Here is a 22,369-nt window from a genome sequence, read left to right as displayed (position 1 = left end):
CATCTACATCTTTACTCCCCCTACCACCACCACCTCCAAGGAATGGCTCCTCACCATGCAGCTAAAATTTAACTCATTACCTTTTAGCTGCATCGAGGGAGCTGATTTTTCAGGCAGCTGATTAACACAACTAAATTGCTTTCTGCCCATGTCAAATCACTTTGAACATTGCCCACTGAGATACCTATTTCAGGATTCAATGTCCAAGCTCGGATGCCTACACACTACTAATGCATCAGAACAGATAAAGCGATTTTAAAGACAACAATCTCAGGTCACTCACTATGCCAGTCTTTTTACTGTGATACTGATGTCTCCTTAAAGAACTCTTAACACACAAATTATCTGCAAATACCACTGTTCTGTCGCAGTTTCCCACACATCAGCATTCAAAAGTGACAGTAAGAGGTTTTTGGCTAATGGAACATGCCATGAGATCTGAGGAGAACAAGCTGGTTACAATTTTCACTTCATGGGAAACACTGCCGCACAGAAAGAATTCCACTGGCTTCTTTTTAAATTTCTGTCAGGACATACATTGATTCACCTTAGAAAAACAGTTACAATCAATCTAGCAGAACGAAATAGCAGTCAAAGTGATGGGGAAAAGTTCAGAAAATGCTATAGGTAACAAAAATATAATTTTTTTTTTTTTTAAGAAGCCAGAACAATTAAATAATTTAAGAAAAACTAATGCCTCTCAAATTAAAAGGCAGGAAATCATTTTTCAATGAAACTAGTGCAAAGTGATGCATTTAGGGAATACCGATGTCATGGTGGTTTGGATGCATACCCATCCTCATACCTGTACTCTACCTAAAGAAGGATGTCAGAGCGGGAGTCGTATGCTGTGAACACCTACTTCTGGGTTACTCATAGCAAGTATGGATCTCAGATGCTTGAAGTGCAGTGTTTATAAAGTGAGTTTTGATATCCTGAGATGAAAGGCCAAAGTACCAGTGCCTCATCTGCATGCACAGTAAAAAGCTGTAACATGGCAAGACCAAAAACTTGGAAGCTTACAGTATATCTTTTTTAAAAAGAAACCATGTTTACATCATATATATTTTTAGCAGGAAGAAATGACAGTGATATAAGGTGAACCAGAGCACCAACTTGACCCATACAGCCTTTCGAAATAAGAGGCTAAAAGGAACTCAGGGTGCCACATGATTTTTTAAATAATTTCCTGTTCATTGAGGTAATGGTTAGCTAACAACTCTCCTTTTTGTTGGCTGGTTTGTTTATAGAAATGTACAGACTAATCTACCCAATGCACATAAACCAGCATGAACAGGGTACCATGAGCACTCAGATAAAACCCTAAGAGCACTCAGATAAACCAAAAGCACTCAGATAAAAACCCTTCTCCTCTACATGCACAACTTTTCACTCGTTACTTTAAGGGCTAAGATTAAAGGAAAGTGAAGTGAAAATTCGGGAATTTTTAAGGGCTGGGTGCTCTCTCCCCCATACTCACCATAACTTGGTCTTTGACTGAATTTTTATTGGAGCCCGACACAAGATCCACATATGCTCCTGCAATGCAAGTCTGTCCAGTTTCCTTAACCTGGGAAATGGAAAATGCAGAACATGAAAACAACTAAGCCAAGGAAATTACAAAGGCAGCATTTAAACGCAGAACGTAAGACTGTTACCAAATAGCAAGGCCACAGCAGAACTCACCCAGTGTCTGGCTTAAATCACAAAAGCTTTGCCATATTTACTGTACACTGCCTTGAGTGAATTCCTTCAAAAGGGCAGTAAATAAATCCTACTAAATAAATAACTATGGAATCAAAATCAATTTTGAAACCCATCATAAGATGGATGTAAAGTTTTTCAAACTTCATTGACAGAGTGCTTCAGCAATACTTCTTAAGGCACTTTCCGTGCATGTTTTACATATTGAAAATGGTTAACATAACACTGTGCAGCCCCATACATGAGTGCAGGTACGCGTGCCAAAAAGATCACACACAGGTATTCTCTGTGGTTTCTGGGCAAAGGTGGGACAGCACTGCAATCTAATTTGTGTGGAAAGTATGTATACATTTATGGGAATAGTTTGGGGAGCCTACTTTATAAAGGCATGCATGTGTCTCGTTATGAAATTATCCTCTGTAGGTATATTCGCTTAAGGTGGGCAATTTGTAAACTGCTGAATTGCTACCAAACCTACATATACTTTTTACCTGCAATATCAGCACCAAATTTCAACATGGAAGAACGCGTGAACTTTCACTTTGAAAACGGCTTATGTTAAAAGTACCTGCGAAGACTTGCACCTACTTTTTCCTATCAAAATACACATGATTTAGAACATCAAAACTACAAGCGACTGCGTTATTCCAATGACCTGTATCAGGTAAAAACAAAGGGAAAGGGGAAAGGGAAATGGGACTTGATATACCGCCTTTCTGAGGTTTTTGCAACTACATTCAAAGCGGTTTACATATATTCAGGTACTTATTTTGTACCAGGAGCAACGGAGGGTTAAGTGACTTGCCCAGAGTCACAAGGAGCTGCAGTGGGAATCGAACTCAGCTCCCCAGGATCAAAGTCCACTGCACTAACCACTAGGCTACTCCTCTAAAAAGGTTTCAGCTGGTGCAAAATGCCACTGCTAGACTGCTGACTGGATGTAGGACACAGGAGCACATTCATCCTCTACGGGTTTCACAGACTGTCCATAAAGGCTAGGGAAGGTTTAAAATGGTGTACATAATTTTTAAAAACTTGTACAAACAATTACCCCATTATTTAGCAATCAGACATATTCAATATAGTCCCAGCTGTTCATTAAGATCCTCTCAAAAAAGTTAACTTGAAGCTCTGCCTTTCTCAGTGGTTTTATTTGTCATGTACTCAGATTAGTAAATTTGGTTCAGGTCCCTTTTTGTGGAACCAGCTTCCTTAGAAATTGAGGACAAAACTAATTATGTTATAGGAGACTGATCACCTGTCAGATCACTCAATTGAGATTCAAGGTGAGAATACAATAATCAAAGGAATTACAAAGTACAAAAGAGATAACATTTTTAAAACACATATATTTTACTTAAACAGGTTTAATACATTTTCAAAGCTTAGCAAAAAGAACAACAACAACAACTCATTGAGTATAATTCCACAGCCATTAAAGGCCTTTTTGGTTTCCCAGCCCTTTGGGGTCTGTCAGGAGTATTTTGGAGTTTGAGGTATATGAATATCACTAGTGCACACTGCACGGTCGTTTTAGACCATCTTCTAATACTGTGAAATAGACATATGTCATATATTGACTTATAGTCCAAATGCTTGCATTACTACAAGCCCTGAGAAAGGCTTGTTAGCTGAAACACGGCCCATCTTTTTGATTAGTACTGTATGCCATTTGGGTCTACTATTATTATTGAACTGAGCAATTAATAAAAGTTTTTCCATGGATTATCTCTGTGGTCTTTCCCACTGTGGGGGTTTTTTTTTTTTTTTTTGTGCCTTCTGTTTGTACAACAGTTTGGAGCAGGTGGGTAAACGAGGTGACAGTTGTTTTTAACTTCCTGCTTTAAACTTTATTGTAATAGCAATGCTGTGGATTTTTATTTAATTTGTACAATACTACAACATTACAATGTCATGAAAAGGGAGGAGGTAAACACTAGTATAATACAAAATTGAAAACATAGGAAACAATGAATCCCATATCCCTTACGTCCGCATAGAAGGGAGGACCAAAACGTAGAAAAGCCCTGAAATGAGGGCAATACAGGAAAAAAAAGAAGAAAACAAGATGTATTAGGGGAAATTAAATGCCCGCAACATTACACTTGCCACCCCAACAACAGCATGAATTTTATCCCCCAGCCTAGACCATATTATTTGGCTGTTTATTATTCAGAAAGATTTGCAACTGGGTAGGTTAAAAAAAAAAAAACCATCTTGTACACAAATCCTTGTTGGTCTACTAAACCACCACTCACACCCTGCCCGATACAGTTCCCTGGTGGTCCTGTGGACCCGGGCTGCTCCCCTGCACACCCACCCCCAAGCAGAGATTTACCCTGGTGGTCTAGTGACCCCCCTGCCCTCCCCTTACTGTACCTTAAAGATGAATGCTTTAAGGCAGAAACCTCCTCCTCCTCCCTCAGGCACTGTCTCTTCCAAAACTGCAGTGCCTAGCTCCTGCCCAGTGCATTCTGGGATGCACTAGGCGGGGCTAAGCACCATATAACTCCTTATATGGTGCTTATATGGATACAACCAGTCTGAAGCAAATGTTAACAGCACAGTAAGCTTTGTGCATCGGGCCTGAGACTTTGTGTTCTCTGCCTCCATTTGCTAGTAGTGGGCATAATCACTTGTCTGGACTGGTCTAGGAGTGAAGGAAAGGAAATTAGCAGGTAAGAACAAACTGCACCTTATAAAGCCTGTGTTTAGTATAGAACTTAAGAGAGTCAGACAGCCTAAACACTTTTCATATTCACTGCCTTTGTAGCATCCTTAACATATTCTTGAAGGTTTAGCAGGCTCAAATTCCCACTATGTTTGCACAGATTAAACAGAGATGTTTGACTGTCCAGCTATCTTCATCGCATGAAAGACAGCAGAATTTCCACCTTAGTCATTTACACTTGCATTTCAAAGGTGCTTGTAACTAAAGCATGATGTCAAGGTTCTTGACATTAACACTTGGAAAACTACATAGCACCTATGAGGCATAAACATTTCCAGAGTCAGAAAACGGACGTGATCAGCATTTATGCCTATAACCACCAATGTTGTGGAAAGGGAGGTTGATGGGTGATCAGGTAGTGATGGGCAGCAGAACTGAATAGCTCAATGATTTAAGCAGCCCAGACCCCACCCCCCACCCCAATCTAAACTAGCATGTGAAATCAAACTGGCACCAGAGGCAGCACATATTGAGAGTTGCCAATTTATATGAACCATCACTCAAGAGTTGTAAAAGGTTGTCTTATTGATTCAGGAAATTTTGTGTATTACTGAGAACACTGGGCACTTATTGGCTATCAGGAGCACAGTTCACAAAGAGGCCACAGTAAAAAGGGTGAACTTCTGTTTTCCTAGTTCTAAGTCAGCTTCATTGTCACAAAAAAATAAATAAATAAAATATTATATATAATATATATACATAACTCCTCCGGTGTAATTTTTCCCACTGCAAGTCTCCCTGTCTCATTGTCCTGAAATTCTTTAAAGATTCGATAATGAACCACACTTTCCAAGACAGCTCTTTAAGGTAGAACTTCAGCTGCTCTGCAAATCATCCAGGCCCATTGCTCTCACCTTGCACTGAAAATGAATTCGGCTCCCTTCTTTCCACATCTCAGTTTGCAGAGTTTCTCCAGGCAATATAGGTTTGGCAAAGCGAACCTTTAACATAAAAAAAAAAAAAGCAGCATTACTCTTTTGAATGAAAAACAATGATGCAAATATTGACTTGCAAAACTTCTCGAAACTTTTAATTTTATTTTGAAATCTTGAAATCTCATTAAAAGTATGAAATAAACAGACACTAAAACTAACACTGGGGTCATTTACCCCAGAATTAGAGTGATGACAGGGCAAACCAAAGGACACTACAGATCACCAGCAGTTTAAACCCAACTACTAACAAATTAATCCTTAGTTCACTGGTAAAACATAAGGACCAACTATGTGAATAATAATATACACAAAAAGGAGGAGCTCCCTCAGACCTTTATTCACCCACGTGTAAGGCCAATAAGACCTTAATTCAATGGGACATAGCACTTCTTTCATCTGGAGCTCACTCCTATAGTGAAACGCTTTAACTGTTCCATTCCATCATGAGAGCAGTCTTCCAACAGCGATTCATGATGCAATGGAACAGTTAAAGCGTTTCACAACTCAGTGTTCTCTGCCTCCATCTGCTGGTAGTGGGCATAATCACCTGTCCGGACTGGTCTTGCGTCTGGGGAACACCGGGCTCAGCAGATAAGTACTTTCAGCTTTGCTAGTTGTTATATTATTTAGCGCTGGTAATTCATCTGTTCCATCCAAAGAGTCTTCCGGCACTTTTTTGTGACATTAACAAGTGCAGTTTAATACATAAGCATTATAATAATTTGCACTTTATTTTGAGCACTCACAGCACATTCATGTCACTGTAGGAGTGAGCTCCCGATGAAAGAAGTGCTATGTCCCATTGAATTAAGGTGTTATTCGCCTTACACGTGGGTAAATAAAGGTCTGAGGGAGCTCCTCTCATAGTGATTTATTACACACAGTACATTGTTCCTGGTTCTTTGATGTTGGTCCTTTGGTTTGCCCAGGCATCTTTATTAATTTTAATTAAACTGTAGTAGGATAATCCACTGAGATAATTCACCAAGATTATCCTACCAGCAGCTTAAGATAGCACAGTATTTTTCAAGTTAGATATCTGGAAGATAATTCTATAACAGAGCACCTACCAAAGTCATTGGTTGTGGCATTTTATATTAAAACTATCCTATAAAAGAAAAGTAGGCACCTACTTTTCTTTATAGAACACCAGTGCATGTGGCTGAAAGCATGCTTACATTTAAGACGAACACTGACACCAACCCGTGTCCATTTGTGTGCTAGAATGCACACAAATGAAAGTATTCTACAGTTCGCATGCATATTTGTACACATATCCACTGGCAAAGTAACCATCAAATCATGGCACATGCTTTTCTGCTAGTTGATATTATATAACAGATCATTTATGCATGCAAGGGGCCATTTTCTATATAATAATTCTCACCACCAACGTTCTAAAGTAGCTGCCTGTGTCCGTGGGTGCTGGAGTTGCTGAGCTAGGCTCCGTAGCCAGGCTGACGTCACTCACAGCTGATTCCCAGGCAGGGGGAGGAGTAGGGAAACACACGGAGCAATGTTTCCCTACTCCTCCCCCTGCCTGGGAATCAGCTGTGAGTGCGCCGCTCAAACACCCCCTCGGTGCATCAACCCAAGCCTCCCCCCCCCCCCCCCGGAAGCACATCAAACACTCCCCTCCCCCCCCCCCCCCCCGGAAGCACATCAACCCCCTCGGCACCCGCAGCTGCCACTGGTAACGCTGTCCGGCCGCTGCTGCTTCTCCTGTTGAGCAGCAGCAGCCGCTACAAAAAAAAAAAAGCCATAAATGTTTTTAAACATCAAGCGCGGCACCGCAGACAGCCATCAGGCATTGGCTGTCGGCTCTCCAGCCGCTCCTCCTCTCGCCTCCACATCACTGCCCCTGGAGTAAGACCCCGGAGGAGTGCAGCGAAGTGAGAGGCGAGAGGAGGAGCGGCTGCAGAGCCGACAGCCAATGCCTGATGGCTGTCTGCAGTGCCACGCTTGATGTTTAAAAACATTTATTGCTTTTTTTCTTTTTATAGCAGCCGCTGCTGCTCAACAGGAGAAGCAGCAGCGGCCGGACAGCGTTTTCAGTGGCAGCTGCAGGTGGCAAGGGGGTTTGATGCACGGGGGGGGGGGGGGGGAGGGAAGGGTCTTGCATCCAACAACTAGGTGGCTACTTAAAGAATAATCCCCATTAATCACAGTACTGAACATGTGGAAGATCAGATGATGCAAAGTCATTGAAGGGGGATTTATAAGGGAATTATTGTCATAAATATATATGAAATTAACCTAAATTAACACTTTCTGAAACTACTCAGAAAGACCAGGCAAGACACACTCCATTTTCCAATTTTTCTTAGCCATAATTTTGCTTGAACATGAGTTCATCTATGGAATTTTCAGTAAAGTACGACCCCAGTTTCATATAGTGGCTCAGAGTTAGTCTCTGCAGCAAGTTAGAAAATTCCATTGACAAAGTTTCTGAAATTATTTAATTTGCATAACTCTTACACAGTTGTTTCAAAAGCTTCCTTGGTGTCTAAATAATTTTGCACTTTTGGGAGTTTTCTTCATGGAGAATTTCAAGTACCAATATGATAGAGGAGACATGCAGATCACTCAGAGGGATGGGGAGAAAAGATTGAGATGGAGAAAAGGAAGGAAAGGGAGCACGAAAGACAGCTGTCCCTCCCCCAACCCAGCCACAATTGCCTTCACATCCCCACCCCTTCAATCCCTCTACATTTGCTCCCCAGTCCAGTCTGCCTCCTCGCGTCATTCCAGGTGCCAAAACATAGATGTGCACACACATCATACTTCCCCTAGTTCCTCTTTCATACACTTCAACTCTCCAGCCTCGTTCATACATCCTATTTCCCTGGTGCTCTTTCATACACAAGTCCTTTTCTCACAATCCACCCAGACCCCCTTCCGCACACCTTCATAGCCCAGCTTTTCTCTCCTTCGCATCTTCCAACACTTTTTTCAGCCCAGCCCCATTTTGGTTCCCCAACCTCCCCCCCACCCCCCCCCCCCACTTCCCTTCCCTTAATTCAGGTCACAACAGGAGAGAACAAGGGTACTTTTTCATGCCACATGCCCCTCTTTTAACATCTGAGGCTCAACTGCTGCTTCAAACCACAAAGACACTATGATCATGTGGTTCAAAGTAGTAGTTGAGCCTTGGTGTTAGAAGACGAGATGGCCTGAGGCACTGCAATTGATCATCTCCTCCTGATGCTCACATTGATTAGTATTGGAGGGGGAATCCATGATGGGGGATAGAAGCGTTGACACAAGTGAATTTTTAACTGTTAAAATGGAGTAGCACTGATAAAAGTTTGGAATGCACTATCCTAAAGGTTTTATGGTGCTGCCAATGAACCATTCCCAGCTGGTTCAAGCTGCAGAGTCCAGTCCCAAGAATGGAATCCAGCTCTTCTGGCTGTACCTAGTAGTAAGAAACTGCTTCAAATGATAGTTTCAGAAACTGGAGCAAATTAATTGGCGGGTTATAGACAATATTTTGCATATCCCTGGAAAAAAAAAAAACAGCTTTCTGGTATTAAAAGATACAGCTTTTAGCATGACAGTTCATAGTTTTTCCATTGTATAAGTATGTTAAAAGTAAGGGGAAGAGCTACTTCTGATGTTTTAACTATATACATCTTCTCCTTTCCCCCCGCCATGCCATTTATATATAAACAAAAAATTATAATGCCCAAAAGATTGATACAAAAATATATGTATCTTTTATCAGCATCTGCTGATTTAACTGCTGTATTAGACTTTTGTAATTTTTTCTCCACCATGCAGATAAAATAAGCATCACTACAAAGAAAGATAAAATGTAACCAGACAATAGACAAACAGTGGTGACTGGCAGGGAACTAGAACATATACTGCCTGCTGTTAAGACAACATAAATGCCAGCTTTAGGCAAAATAGTGTATAAACACTTTTAGTACACGAGTTACAGAGTCTAACTTGGAGAAATCGGGAGCCTAAAATGGCCCCTTTGAAAACCTGACTAGGGTCGAGTTCTTAAAGTTAGGATCATTTCACTAGGTTCTGAAATTTAGAAGCCTAAATGGTGGATTATTATGGATGCAGATTTAGGGCAAGACAAAAGTTAGATTCTAGGCACCAATTTTCAGCACTAGGAACTTATCTTAGGTAAATGTAGGTAGATGGACTGCAGGTCTAAGTTTTAAATTCCTGAATTTAGATGATATTTAGGATTCTAAGCCTGGCTGAAAATAGGTTCCAAAATTTAGGTCTTTTTCATTCAAATGGCAGCCCCTTTGTTAAAGAAATATTATGTTGTCTAAGCAGCTGGAGGTGGTGGAAACGAAAACGGTAACGGAATTCAAACATGCGTGGGATAAACATAAAGGAATTCTGCTCAGAAGGAATGGATCCTAAGGAGCTTAGACGAGATTGGGTGGCAAAGCCGGTGGCGGGAGACGGAGATGGTGCTGGGCAGACTTATACGGTCTGTGCCAGAGCCGATGGTGGGAGGCGGGACTGGTGGTTTGGAGGCGGGGATAGTGCTGGGCAGACTTATACGGTCTGTGCCCGGAAAAGGACAGGTACAAATCAAGGTAAGGTATACACAAAAAGTAGCACACGTGAGTTTATCTTGTTGGGCAGACTGGATGGACCGCACAGGTCTTTTTCTGCCGTCATCTACTATGTTACTATTTCAGTGTCTCCTGGCATCCTACAGAACAGTATCATGCATACTCAACCCAACTGCATCTCAACTGAAGGATGGGGAACAATGAGCTGATTTCATGTGTTTTTAACTTTGCAATATTCTTTTCAAATCCTCAACACTACTGCAATTAAACTGCAGAAATCACCTGCAAAGAAAACAAAAACATACCTTAATTGCCTTGAACTTTGTCACATCATTATCTGCATAGTGCTTCAAAACATGCCGAGCAGCAAATCCAAACGTGCACAGTCCATGTAATATGGGTATCTGAAAGCCTGATTAGAAAGAGAAGTTGTTCATGAAGACAATAGCAAATTTATTTATTTCCATTTTGCTCACACCTTTTTCAGTAGCTCAAGGTGAGTTACATTCAGGTACAGTGGATATTTTGTTAGTTTTTCAAAAAAATAATTACAGAACAAATTACCCACTATGACAAGAAATAAAGTGTGATGTGATAATGTTAATTGTTTCCTTTCAGGATGATCAAGTCTTCACTGGACTGACAAGAACACTAGTTAAACAGTTTTACTGCCTTTGTTAAATCCCTATCTCCAGAAATGCCAAAATGAGAATTATTTAACTGAACAGTTTGACAGATGACTCCGGATAGTGGAGACCTGTAGCTAACGAAGTTCTCCCAACACTGTGTAAAATTGGCAGGGCCTGCTACTGAACACATTTACACTTTCAAATGCCTTCAGCTAAGACTATCATGTTTTTTATTTGGTTTGGAGATGTGTATGTGTGTGTGTGTGTTAGTGAGCTTAGAAACACTTAGAATTGTTACCTAATCGCTGTTTTATCAGATAACATTGTTAAAAATGTACATATACATACACACACACACTCCTACACAGAAAGTAGAAAATTATTTCTATAGGCCTTCAAAGTCACGGTAACTAGTTTTAGAGAGAATATGGTGCGCCTCTCTCTTTACCTCAATCCCCCCTCCAAAAAAGTAATAACTTTAATAATTTGTAGGTCTTATTTGGCTGTTAGCCAGAGAGAGTTACAGCAATGACATATAAACACCTTGTTCCTTGAGCAAAAACATTCTGTATTTTATATAGTCTACATTTATGGCATATTATACATGGATTGTCATCATGGCTCATCATTCAAGTTAAAGCGGTGGTTAAATGAAAGCAAATTAAAACACATTTTCGCATACTTCCAGACTCTGGCAGGGTTTACCTTTACTTGTAATTAGTTAACACAGCGTTTCTAGTCAGTCTGCTATGGACATCAGACCTAATCATATGTGCTACAAGTCACCAATGCCTACAATTCTGATTCAGACCAGTATCTGGTCTCTCCTTGCAGCATCTTGTTGCAACAAAAGGCAGAAGCAAAAGCTCTTGAACCTGCCTGCAAGAGTTCCAGAATGTAACAATTAACATGTGGGATAGCTGAGCCCTGCTTTGTATAGTACACATATTATACACAGCACCAACACACCAATACCCCTCCCCCTTGTCATGACGTCAGAAGAAGGCGGGACACAGCGAAGAGAAGCGCTTTTACTGGCTGGGAGCGCTTTCACTGACGCTGCCGGACTGGAGGTAAATTTAAAAGCAAAAAAAGAAAGGGAATGGGATCGATGATCGATCGTGGGGAAGAGAAGAGGGCGGGCAGTTCGGACGAGCGGCGGCGATCCCCGGGCGGAACTAGGTCAAGGCTGACTGAGGCGCGCCGCGCGGGGCCCTATGCGGTCGCCTCGGTCTAAGACCGGCCCTGCCCCTTGTTTCAATACCTGCTCCTTTGAATCCATCCACCCTCTCTAGGCTGGCACAACACAGTAACCATGATAAGCACCACAGAAGGATGCAAACTTTTTTTTGGGGGGGGGGGGGGGGGGGGGAAGCTGCTACCACTTGCGTTGACCCTATATCACAATACCACTGGCAAAGCAGAGAGGCATCAGATTGCAAGGACCAGCAGGGTCCTGGCCCCACCAAAATTGTTCTCCACAGCTGCTGCCCCTTCTAACTGCCCTGCACAGTGCCGGCAGCCAGACCGGATTGAAGGTGCAGCTTCAAAAAAGACACTCCCCTTGCTCTGCGAGGGATTTTGAACTGCCCTGCACTTCAAAATCCTTTGCAGAGCAAGAGGAGTGTCTTTTTGAAGCTGCACCTTCAATCGGGTCTGGCTGCCGGCACTGTGTTCTCCCCTTCCTGTTTCACAAAACCCAAACTAGTCTCTGACTTGAAGGAGCACCTGGTGCCGGAAACCAAGCCCAATTGTACAGGCAGAGAGCAGTGGCAGCAAGAGACACTCCTTTTGCTGTGGAAACAATTTTAACCTGCAGGGCAGCTACAAAAAGGGGGGAGGAGCTAGTAATAGAACTGAGAAAAGTCAGATACTGAGGATACATGGGATAAAGGGGGCTAAGAAGGGGCAGATGGAAGATGGCAGGTAGGGCTTGGAAATGAGTCTAATGCGGAGGCTAGTGCTTGAAGCTGAAAAAGCGGGCAGAATAAGGATGCGGGCGGGCTGGCGAGTGGGTGTAAAAAGGAGGTGGGTGGGCAGGCAAAAGGTTGAGTGGTAAAAGGAGGCAGGTGAGCAGGTGGAAAAAGGGGGCAGGCGAGCATATGGAAAAAGGAGACAGGCAAGGAGGCGGACAGGCGATTGGGTGGAAAAAGGAGGCGGGCAGGTGGGTGGGTGGAAAAAGGGGGGCAAAGCAGTGCTGGGCTACAGCTGAGAACTGAAGATAGGGGGTGGATGGTAGAAGGGTTTGGACAGGAGTAGGGGGCTGAATAAAGGGGGCAGGTGGGAGATGGGAGCTGGGCTGCCGCTAGGGGTTGGAAAAAAAAGGAGGCAGTGGTTGGAAATGGCCTTGATTTAGGGGCTAGGAGGTGGCGGCTGGGGATAGCCAAAAGGGGGCTCAAGCTGGCAGGTGGAATGGTCTGATACCAAAAGGGGGCAGATTAGAGCAGGAAGACAACAGATACTGTGTGGAAAAGGGGGAGTAAGGGCATATGGAGGAAAGATGAGGAGGAAGGGGCAGAGGGTAGGATTAAGGTGGAGGAAAGAAAGGATAAACAAATACTGGAGGAGATGGTAGCAAACGAATGCTGAAGAAGGAAGTATGGGAGGGAGCAAAAGATGTTGAGGAAAAGGAAAAAGAGAAGGATGGCTATGAAGAGTGTGAGAGACAAAATATGGGAACGAATCTTTGAAAGGTTTTGAGACAGGGTAGAAATAGAGATGGCAAAAGGGGAAATGGGAACCTGAATAAGGGGGTAAGATGTGGAGGGGCATTTTCAAAAGAACATCCAAGTCAGAATAGGGACGTTCACATCACAGTGTCTCAAATGGAGGTCAATCTTACACGTATTTTCAAACAAGAAATATGTCAATATTTCCAGTTCAAAAATACATGAGATGGACGTCCGAGTGCTGGAGATGTCAGCATGAACAGCCATTTTATAAACTGGAATGTCCAAATTATGAACAGGGGAAAACACAGGACAGACATCTGTATGGTGGCAGTCTTAGAAAATGCCCACACAGATGTCCATGAAGAGCAGAGAGGCAGCCTAGAGGTTAGTGCACTGGACTGTAAACCAAAGGATCCAGGTTCAAATCTCACTAACTTATTTATTTTTAATCGTGAGCCTTCCAGGAAAACAAAGTTACTTACCTGTAACAGGTGTTCTCCGAGAACAACATGCATTCTCTGAGAACAACAGGCATATGTTCTCACATGTGAATGACATCATCCACAGAGCTCTTTGCGGACTAGAACTAGAGGACATGAAATGAGATTGAAGGGGGGCAGACTCAAGAAAAATGTCAGGAAGTATTTTTTCACAGAGAGAGTGGTGGATACTTGGAATGCCCTCCCGCGGGAGGTGGTGGAGATGAAAACAGTAACAGAATTCAAAAATGCGTGTGATAAACATGAAGAAATCCTGTTCAGAAGGAATGGATCCTCAGAAGCTTAGTGGAGATTGAGTGGCAGAGCCGGTGGTGGGAGGCGGGGCTAGTGCTGGGCAGACTTCTACGGTCTGTGCCCTGAAAATGGCAGATACAAATCAAGGTCAGGTATACACATAAAGTAGCACACATGAGTTTATCTTGTTGGGCAGACTGGATGGACCGTACAGGTCTTTCTCTGCCATCATCTACTATGTTACTATGTATAATGAGAGAAAAGACAGGATGCAACACCCAAGGAACTTTAATGCATCAATGAAGAGCCGATTTTAAGGATTTATTACAGGTTTAGGGATTTACCTGGCTTTAAATATAGGTTTTATTTGATACTTTCTTTAAACCATTTGTAAACCATTCTTTGAACAAAAATCTGAATGGTTCACATGGTTACACAACAACCATAATTACATCTAAAGAGCATCTAAGCTGAGTAAACCACACTTCTCCATGTTGGTACAAGATACATCCATTTCATTACTGTTTCTTCACTAGAAAGTTCAATATTCATCATCATTCCATATCTTCAAGGCTTTCCAAAAAGACTGCAAAGACTCAACTGACTGATTCCTCTAATAGAACATTCCACTGTGGAAGGGCAAATGTCACTTTCATCATATTTTTTAATCTCCACATCCTAATTGCTGTTAATTTTAACCCATTTCACCCTGGGGGGGGGGGGGGGCAGGGGTTGCATTAAATGGTATGAAATAAAAGGCTAAATTTATTCAATATAATAGGCACATTCAACACTGGACTTTACTGACTAATGTTAAGGTTTTGAACCAGATCCTTGATTCAACTATATGCCAATGAAGGTTGTTCAGGTTTGGAAAGATGAGCTCTCTCCAGCCCAAGACAATCAACAACTGGGCTGCAGAATTCTAAAAATGTCTATAGTTGTTCTATTAGTTTTAAGAAAGCCCACTGCAGAGTACCTCAAGGATCACCATTATCACTGACCCTCTTCAACCTAATGTTGACACCACTAGCCAAGTCCTTATCCAATCAAGGCCTCAACCCATTCATCTACGCAGACAACGTCACAATAAACATACCTTATAAACACCTGACAGAAATCACAAATGAAATCAAGCTCAGCCTAAACATCATGAACTCATGGGAAAGGCATTCCAGCTAAAACTCAATACCGACAAAACACACCGTCTCATCCTCTCATCCCAATACAACACATACAAACCCACAAATATAAGCATACCAAACTGCACCCTCCCTATCTCAGACAGCCTGAAAATCCTTGGCGTTACTATCGACCGTAACCTCACACCTGAGAGCCAAGTTAACTCTACAACTAAGAAAATGCTCCACTCAATGTGGAAACTCAAACGCGTGAAACCATACCTTCTGAGGGAAATATTTTGCAGCTTGATACGATCAATGGTACTAAGCCATGCAGACTACTGCAATGGACTCTATGCGGGATGCAAAGAACAACTCATTAAGAAACTACAAACCGCCCAAAACACAGCAGCCAGGCTTATATTTGGTAAAACGCGATTCGAAAGCGCCAAACCCCTCCGAGAAAAACTACATTGGCTACCAATCAAAGAATGTATTGCTTTCAAAATCTGCACCCTGGTCCATAAAATTATCCACGGTGAAGCCCCGAGATATATGACAGACCTCATAGACCTACCAACAAGAAACGCAACCAGATCAACACGGACTTACCGAAATCTCCACTACCCAATCTGCAAAGGTCTCAAATACAAATCCACTTATGGATCCAATTTCTCCTACATAAGCACAACTGTGGAATGCACGACCAAAAGCCGTGAAAACAACGTACAACCACCTAAACTTCCAGAAATCACTAAAAACCTATCTGTTCAAAAAGGCATACCCCACCGATCCAACTTAAGTGCCTATACGCCACAATTCAACAAAACCAAAGCTTGTAACAGACTCTATATAACTCTTCCTCTTGTAATTCCCCAATGTGTCTATAACACATGAACCTTATCCGACCACATTAACTCCTTGTATCTGTTTCTATGCCGGAGATGGCGAACGCCTCTATGGTACAATGTAAGCCACACTGAGCCTGCAAAAAGGTGGGAAAATGTGGGATACAAATGTATCAAAATAAATAAATAAATCTGGCTGATGTCCTAATTAAGTCATACAAGGCATCAGCTACATAAGCCATTCCAGATTCTAGATGGGATGATTCCATATGGTCGTTTTGTTCTGTAGATTCTACTGATCGCTGAAGCAAGCATAAGAACACTCTAACTATATAAGAACCACAAAGTTCCATATGGAGACCCAAACATTCTAACTTGCAATCTTGCAAATCCTTTAAAGCCATGCCACCCTCTATAGGAATGATTATCTCTGACATCACAGCGTTAACTAAGGCATCCGCTTAGGCAACAAACAGCATCTTCTGGAAACAAAGGATAGAACTTATCCATAACTCTTCCCACTCTGAAGTATCCCACACCACAAAAATGAGCACTTGGATAGCCTGATGAAGTAGGAAGGCTTTAGAAGGTTTTTGTATATCTTCATGAACAGGATCCCTGGAAGAACCTGACTGAAGAGCTGTGGGCTCAGCAATACTCAAATCTTCCAAAGCTTCAGTAATCATACATGTAAGTTTTTCTCTTCTAAAGAGGCAAACCACAGTAGGGTCATCTCTTTAACCACTGGAATCTCACCCTCGACTAAGGAATCAGCTATACAAGTTCTACCTAAGGCAGGAGCTGCACACTAATGATTTGAACTCCTGTCCACTGATACCAGAGTGAACCTCTAATTTCTCTAAATTTGATTACTGTGGTCTCTTTGCTAGAAGGGGATCCTCTACTTTAAGAGGATCCCTGAGCTCAGGGCCTGCAAAAGAATCCCGAGTCTAGAGCCCCAGATTCCTGTTTTTCATCCTGTAAAGGCAGAGCTTGAAGATGACGATGCCTGAGAAATCTGAGCAGCAGTAGCAAAAGCCAGTAACATCTTTTCAAAATCCTAAGGTAAATTGGCTGTTTCTTTTGTCATTTTTGAGAAGCACCAGAGCTCTTAACAGAAAAATCTGACTTGGAGGCTTTTTTCAGCAGAGGAAACTGAAGAGAGCCTAGGAATTTCCCTGCTGCAATCACTGCAATGCCTAGATGAACGGCTGTGGCGACTATCCCAGTAAAGACATCTTTCAACTAACTCTGAGAAAGCCTCCATTAATGCTGATGGATATGGTTGCTTTAGTGACCTTTCCAGTGTCCTTAAATTTCAGTGTGTTTTTTCAGTGTTAATTGCTATCATGACAAGCAAGCCTTGAACCTGTGACCTTCAGGTTAGAATGCAGCCCTAGACTGCCTGTTAGCACAGCACAAAACAGCACTTAAATTGCCAAATAAACTCAAACCCATCCCCCTCAAGGCACTTGGTACACAAACTTTGAAAACAGACCCAATGAGAATGAGAATTAAGAGTCACAGAGAACTCATGGGCTGATGTTCAGAACTCCAGTGCTATAACGAACAGTGTCTGGGAATAGTGTAGAAACAGCGCCGAAAAATAGCTCCATGTTAGTCAACAATAACTACATGCAAATATGAACACAGAGACCAAAAGTAAGGGGGAGGAACATGCCTGGTACTTGCATTCAAGAGTTTCACAGTAAGCGCAGCTCTTGTGTGCATGCAGCAGGCAAATCTGGAAGTGAACATCTATGGCACCGTTCCTCTGTGCCTTTAAATATAAGTCTTTCAAATTTTTCTTTTCCTTGGAAGGCTTAACCTTAAGCACAGAAAACAGGCCCCGTGTGCTTTCATTTTCTGCTTTGCTCACACTCGCACATGTGTGTTTCTCACTTCCAGCACTTAGATACTTCCAGGGGCTTCCTTCTGCTTCAAAATTCAATCAAACCGATACGGAGTTAGGTTTCCAGCAGTAAGAGTGGCTTTGTTTTGTGCGCTGTTCTCTGAGCATTGGTGGAGAATAGGAAATTACCTCATTAACATCTGTTTTGACTACACTGAAATAATATTTGTGCTAATCTTTGACACGCATGTTTCCCATACAAGAGTCCTCTGAACATTCTGTGCAGATTAACGCCAGCGTTAATCAGGACTAATCGGCTCTAGCAACAGTGTTAGATTCTGAGCATTGGCCCATCAGTAATGAAGGAAATGCAGCACAAATGACCTCCCCTCCCCCAAAGTTAATCAAAGTAAACAACATTAGCAAAAGTCAATTACTCACTGGCTGCCCTCTTGCAGGGCCTGACATGAAGGCAAATGATTTTTTTTGGGGGGGGAGGGGGGGGGGAGGGGGGGGGGAGAAGGGGACAGAGGTAAGACAGAAGATCCTTCCTGATACCACAAAGGCAGCATGTTGAGAGCTCTGAGCCAAAACCCTCATTCAAATTATACCTCCTGCCAACACATTTAAAAAATAATTTGAGGAACTGCAGTACATCATAAACCATAAAATAATGCTTTCCTAAAAAGGTCCTTCCCTCCTACTTTACATAGCCCCAAAATATTCTATCCTCCTCCTCTCTGAACTTTCACATCCCCACCTAGCTCCATCAGTGAGGATCTTTTACTTTCCTTAAGACTCCAGCCCTTCACATACAGATGAAACCAATGAAAACAAGTCACCTTTTCATATCTGTGTATAGAGCTGTATAAATCTAGTAGCGCTATAGAAAGGACAGTAGATCTTCCTGAAAGCCAGAGAGTTACTTTCTGATACAATGTTATTTGGAAGGCTGTTCTACCTCACTGGATCCATTACAGAGAAAAATCCTGGCTCTTACCGATGACTGCTGTACGCTCTTTATAAATGGTTAACTCCAGGCACACTTTTGGAAAGCGCACGTCAGATAACCCCAGTCCATTCCCCAAATGTTACTGCTTTTAGATTCATGATTTTATGGACTTGAATACTATTTAGATATGTTTATATTACAATATATTGTATTTTATAATAGTGGTTTTGTTGTTAACACTTTTAATGTCACTTTAATGAGTCCTAAGTGCAAAATTTGGAGCTGTGCCTTACATTCTGAGATGGAACGAAATCAACCTCAAGAAATAAAGCAGCACTCTACTTGCAGAAGTAGAGCTGTGCTTTATGTCAAGGGATGCTATAGCGCTCATCATCCGACTATGGAACTGTGCCCTACAGTTAGCGAGGTAATTGTGCCCCGCCTTCAGGAATGGACCTGTGATGATCCAACGGATATGGTGAGCGATCTCAAACCCCTCTGAGATGGAGAGAAGCTCCATCGGTCCGTACTCTTCAGCCAAAGATGGAGCAGTGCTCCACATTCAAAGACGGAGTCAACGAGGATGCCACAGAGGAACAATATGCAGCCCTTGGTTCGGAATACTGACAGGGCAGAAAGCCCAGTGCTGAGATGAATGCAGGTGGAACCAGAAAAGGCTCAAGTTCAGACCTCCAGACACTGGCGTTCGTATGGGTAGGAGCATGAGAGCCCAACTGATGGAAATAGGCTGTAAGTAAATTATCCAGGAAATAAATTTCTCTAGGGCATCAAAGAGGCTGGATAAGCTCTGACAATCAAGGCCCATCAGTACAGTATAACCCATCCATTGTTGCTCAGGAGCTGCACAAGAAAGCGGAAAGGACAGAAGTGCCCTGGAGACCAAAAACTGCTGAAAAGATCAGAGCAGACCGAAATAAGGCTCTAGCACCACAGAAGCTAGGAATCTTGGTTCATACTGAATCCAAGAACCCGCAGGGCATTGAACCACCACATCTCAGACAGTGATGCCTCTAGATCACCCGGGCACGGACAGAATATCTGGCCAAGGAAGACCAAGCTCACTGGTAATGTGCCAAACATGGCGCTATCACTAAAGACAATTGCTTCTGGTAGCCCCTGGACAAGGGAGCAGGAATTGGGCAGCCTAGAGGCCTACTAAGAGCAGCATAGGACTCAGGAATCCCTACATCTCCGTGCTATAGCTGTGTAAGAATGAGTAAGCTCAGAAACAAAGAACACTAATTTTGTTCTACAGCCAGAGGAAGTCATAGTTCAGGGATGAAGACCTCAGAAAACTCCACTGTGCAGCACAAAAAAACAATGGCCATAATACACAGTCACAGCACTGAACATACGACTGAAAAATGCTACCCATGAACATGTTGGAATAGTGCCACATTGGAGACGTGACAGAGCTGCTGGAGCGGCATCGAGACGTGACAGCGCTGCCGGAGCGGCATCGGTAGGTAGCATATAAGACAGAGTAATGCTGCTATAACAGCATCCGAGACATGGGAATACCGTCGGAGTAGTCCCTGGGACAAGAAAAGGTGCTATGTGCCTCACTGGAGGCACGCGATTACCGACTTGTGCAACCCAGACGACAGACTAGCCAGTCGGTGTAGCAAGGGAAATAAGGGAAAGCGCCCTGAAGGAACGTCTGTGATGAGGAAAATTGATGCGAGTCACCCCTGAGACAAGGGAATGGGGCTAAGTTGATCCCCGAAACCATAGAAGCTTACAAACTCTGAGCAATGACCTTTTGCAGCCCTGGTTAGAGCAGGAGACAAGATCTGTGTCTGTATCCATGCCCTAGAGAAACAGATTGCCATCTCACAGAAATGAGAGACATGGGAAATGTGACACTGTGCTACAGCCAGGACAGAGGGCAACGGACTGCAAAACGAAATGTACCACGCACAGGGAAACAATAGCTACTGCCCACAGCTCCCTGCAATTGCAGAAAACACTTACCTCGACGCCTAGAAAAACCTGGAGATGGAAAGGCATTAAACAGAAAGAGAATACTTCACGGTTGAGAGTGCACAGTCTTTTTTTTTTCTCCACACACAGAGCAGTGTCTGTCTTACCCTGTTCGTCTATCACATTTCACTCCTTATAGGAACAAACCAGGAAGCTAGCTGGAGGGAGGGTGGGGAGGGCCCCAGCACCACAGTGTGTCACGCCAGCTGGAAAGATGAGGGACCAGGAACAACTGTCATCTAGCTCAAGCAAGAATCCCAGAGAAAAAGAGCAAATCCACCCAGCAGTAACCCCCTGCTAAACTGACACAGTAAAGAAACTGGTTTAGGAGCCGCCAGACCAACACCAAGAAGGAGCTGCACGATCCAACTACTATCCGCTTGGAATCAAAGAAAATACTGAACATTCCAGGCTGCAAATTACCCTTAATGGGTGAATTACTTCTAACTACTTTTCTCTGTTTCCATCTGAGGGTTGAGGGACAGACACAACCCCATTAGTCTGGACTGGTCTGGTACAGCACTAATTATGGAAAGCTAATGGTGTGAATTGAGCATATGAAACCAGCATCAAGAGCTCAAAGTGCTGCCCCTGACTGCTGAGCTTTTCAGACAGCAGTGGTGCGGGAAGGGGGGGGGGGGGCAGGTATAGGCACCATATATCTTCAGCTGAGCATCCTGTGGATCCCTGCCAGCTAATGTACATTTAGGGGTCAATATTCAGTCGTCGATGGTCAGAGTTCTGCTCACTGCCATGGCACTATTCACATCTGGTTATTTTTCAGCTGGCCAACATATAGCCATTTAAGTCGATATTCATCACTTGAATGGCCATGGGTTACCGCATAAAAACAGGAAAGACTTTTATGCAGTCCCATTTAGGTGGTAAACCTGGCTGCTTAAGGACTGAATGTCAACTTTAAGTGGCCAAGTGCTGACTTCACCCCAGAATGCCCCTAACATAGCCGGCTTTGTATTCGGCACTAACCACACTATTCAGCAGCACTTAGCTGGTTAGCCCATCATCCATCCGCTTGGGAGACAGAGAAATACTGAACATTCTATGCAGCACAATACCCTTAAGGGCGACTCACTTGAGAACTATTTTCATTCTCTGTCTCCATCAACTAGTAGACGGACACAACCCATTGGTCTGGACTGATCTGATAGGATGCTATGGAAATATATTTTACAAAAGCCTCCATATTTGGGAGAGCCTTTGTAAAATACTCAGAAAATGTGAATGTGCCGACCTGGACATCCCAACTGCCATGTGGAGCCCTGATGCAAAGTGGGGCTTTAGATCTAAAATAGCTAGCAAGCAAAAACCTCTTCAGCATTTTTTGTGACATTATTCTCATTCCAGAAAGCAATCACAGGGCACATCTGTAGACTGCAGCCCACACGCCATCTTTCAATGATTGTATTAAAATGGAAAACTAGCTCAAATGTAAGATAAAAGTGTCATATTTTCATGCAGTAAAAGTAAGGTTTTTAAAAAATCATGTTAAAATATTACTATACCGTGTTTTTGTTCACACATTGGGTATCTCCTGCTTTTGGAGACAAACCTCCGGTAAAGCACTACTCAAAAATTCAACACTAAGGGGTGGCATAAAAGTATGATCCAACTTTGAA

At 42.8% G+C, this 22,369-nt stretch overlaps 1 protein-coding gene across 1 annotated transcript in view; it reads right to left on the bottom strand.

The window, feature by feature from the left end:
• LOC115463218 (peroxisomal multifunctional enzyme type 2-like) overlaps window positions 1-22,369 on the bottom strand; it is a gene marked incomplete at its 5' end in the record, with an annotated part of 177,107 nt that overhangs the window by 26,944 nt on the left and 127,794 nt on the right. Inside the window, 3 exon segments of the mRNA XM_030193530.1 lie at window positions 1,481-1,570; window positions 5,290-5,376; window positions 10,226-10,332. Coding sequence (XP_030049390.1) covers window positions 1,481-1,570; window positions 5,290-5,376; window positions 10,226-10,332 — 284 coding nt within the window.

Source organism: Microcaecilia unicolor, chromosome 2 (assembly GCF_901765095.1).
Source record: "Microcaecilia unicolor chromosome 2, aMicUni1.1, whole genome shotgun sequence".
Taxonomy (NCBI): Eukaryota; Metazoa; Chordata; class Amphibia; order Gymnophiona; family Siphonopidae; genus Microcaecilia; species Microcaecilia unicolor.
This window is presented reverse-complemented; position numbering and strand designations above follow the sequence as displayed.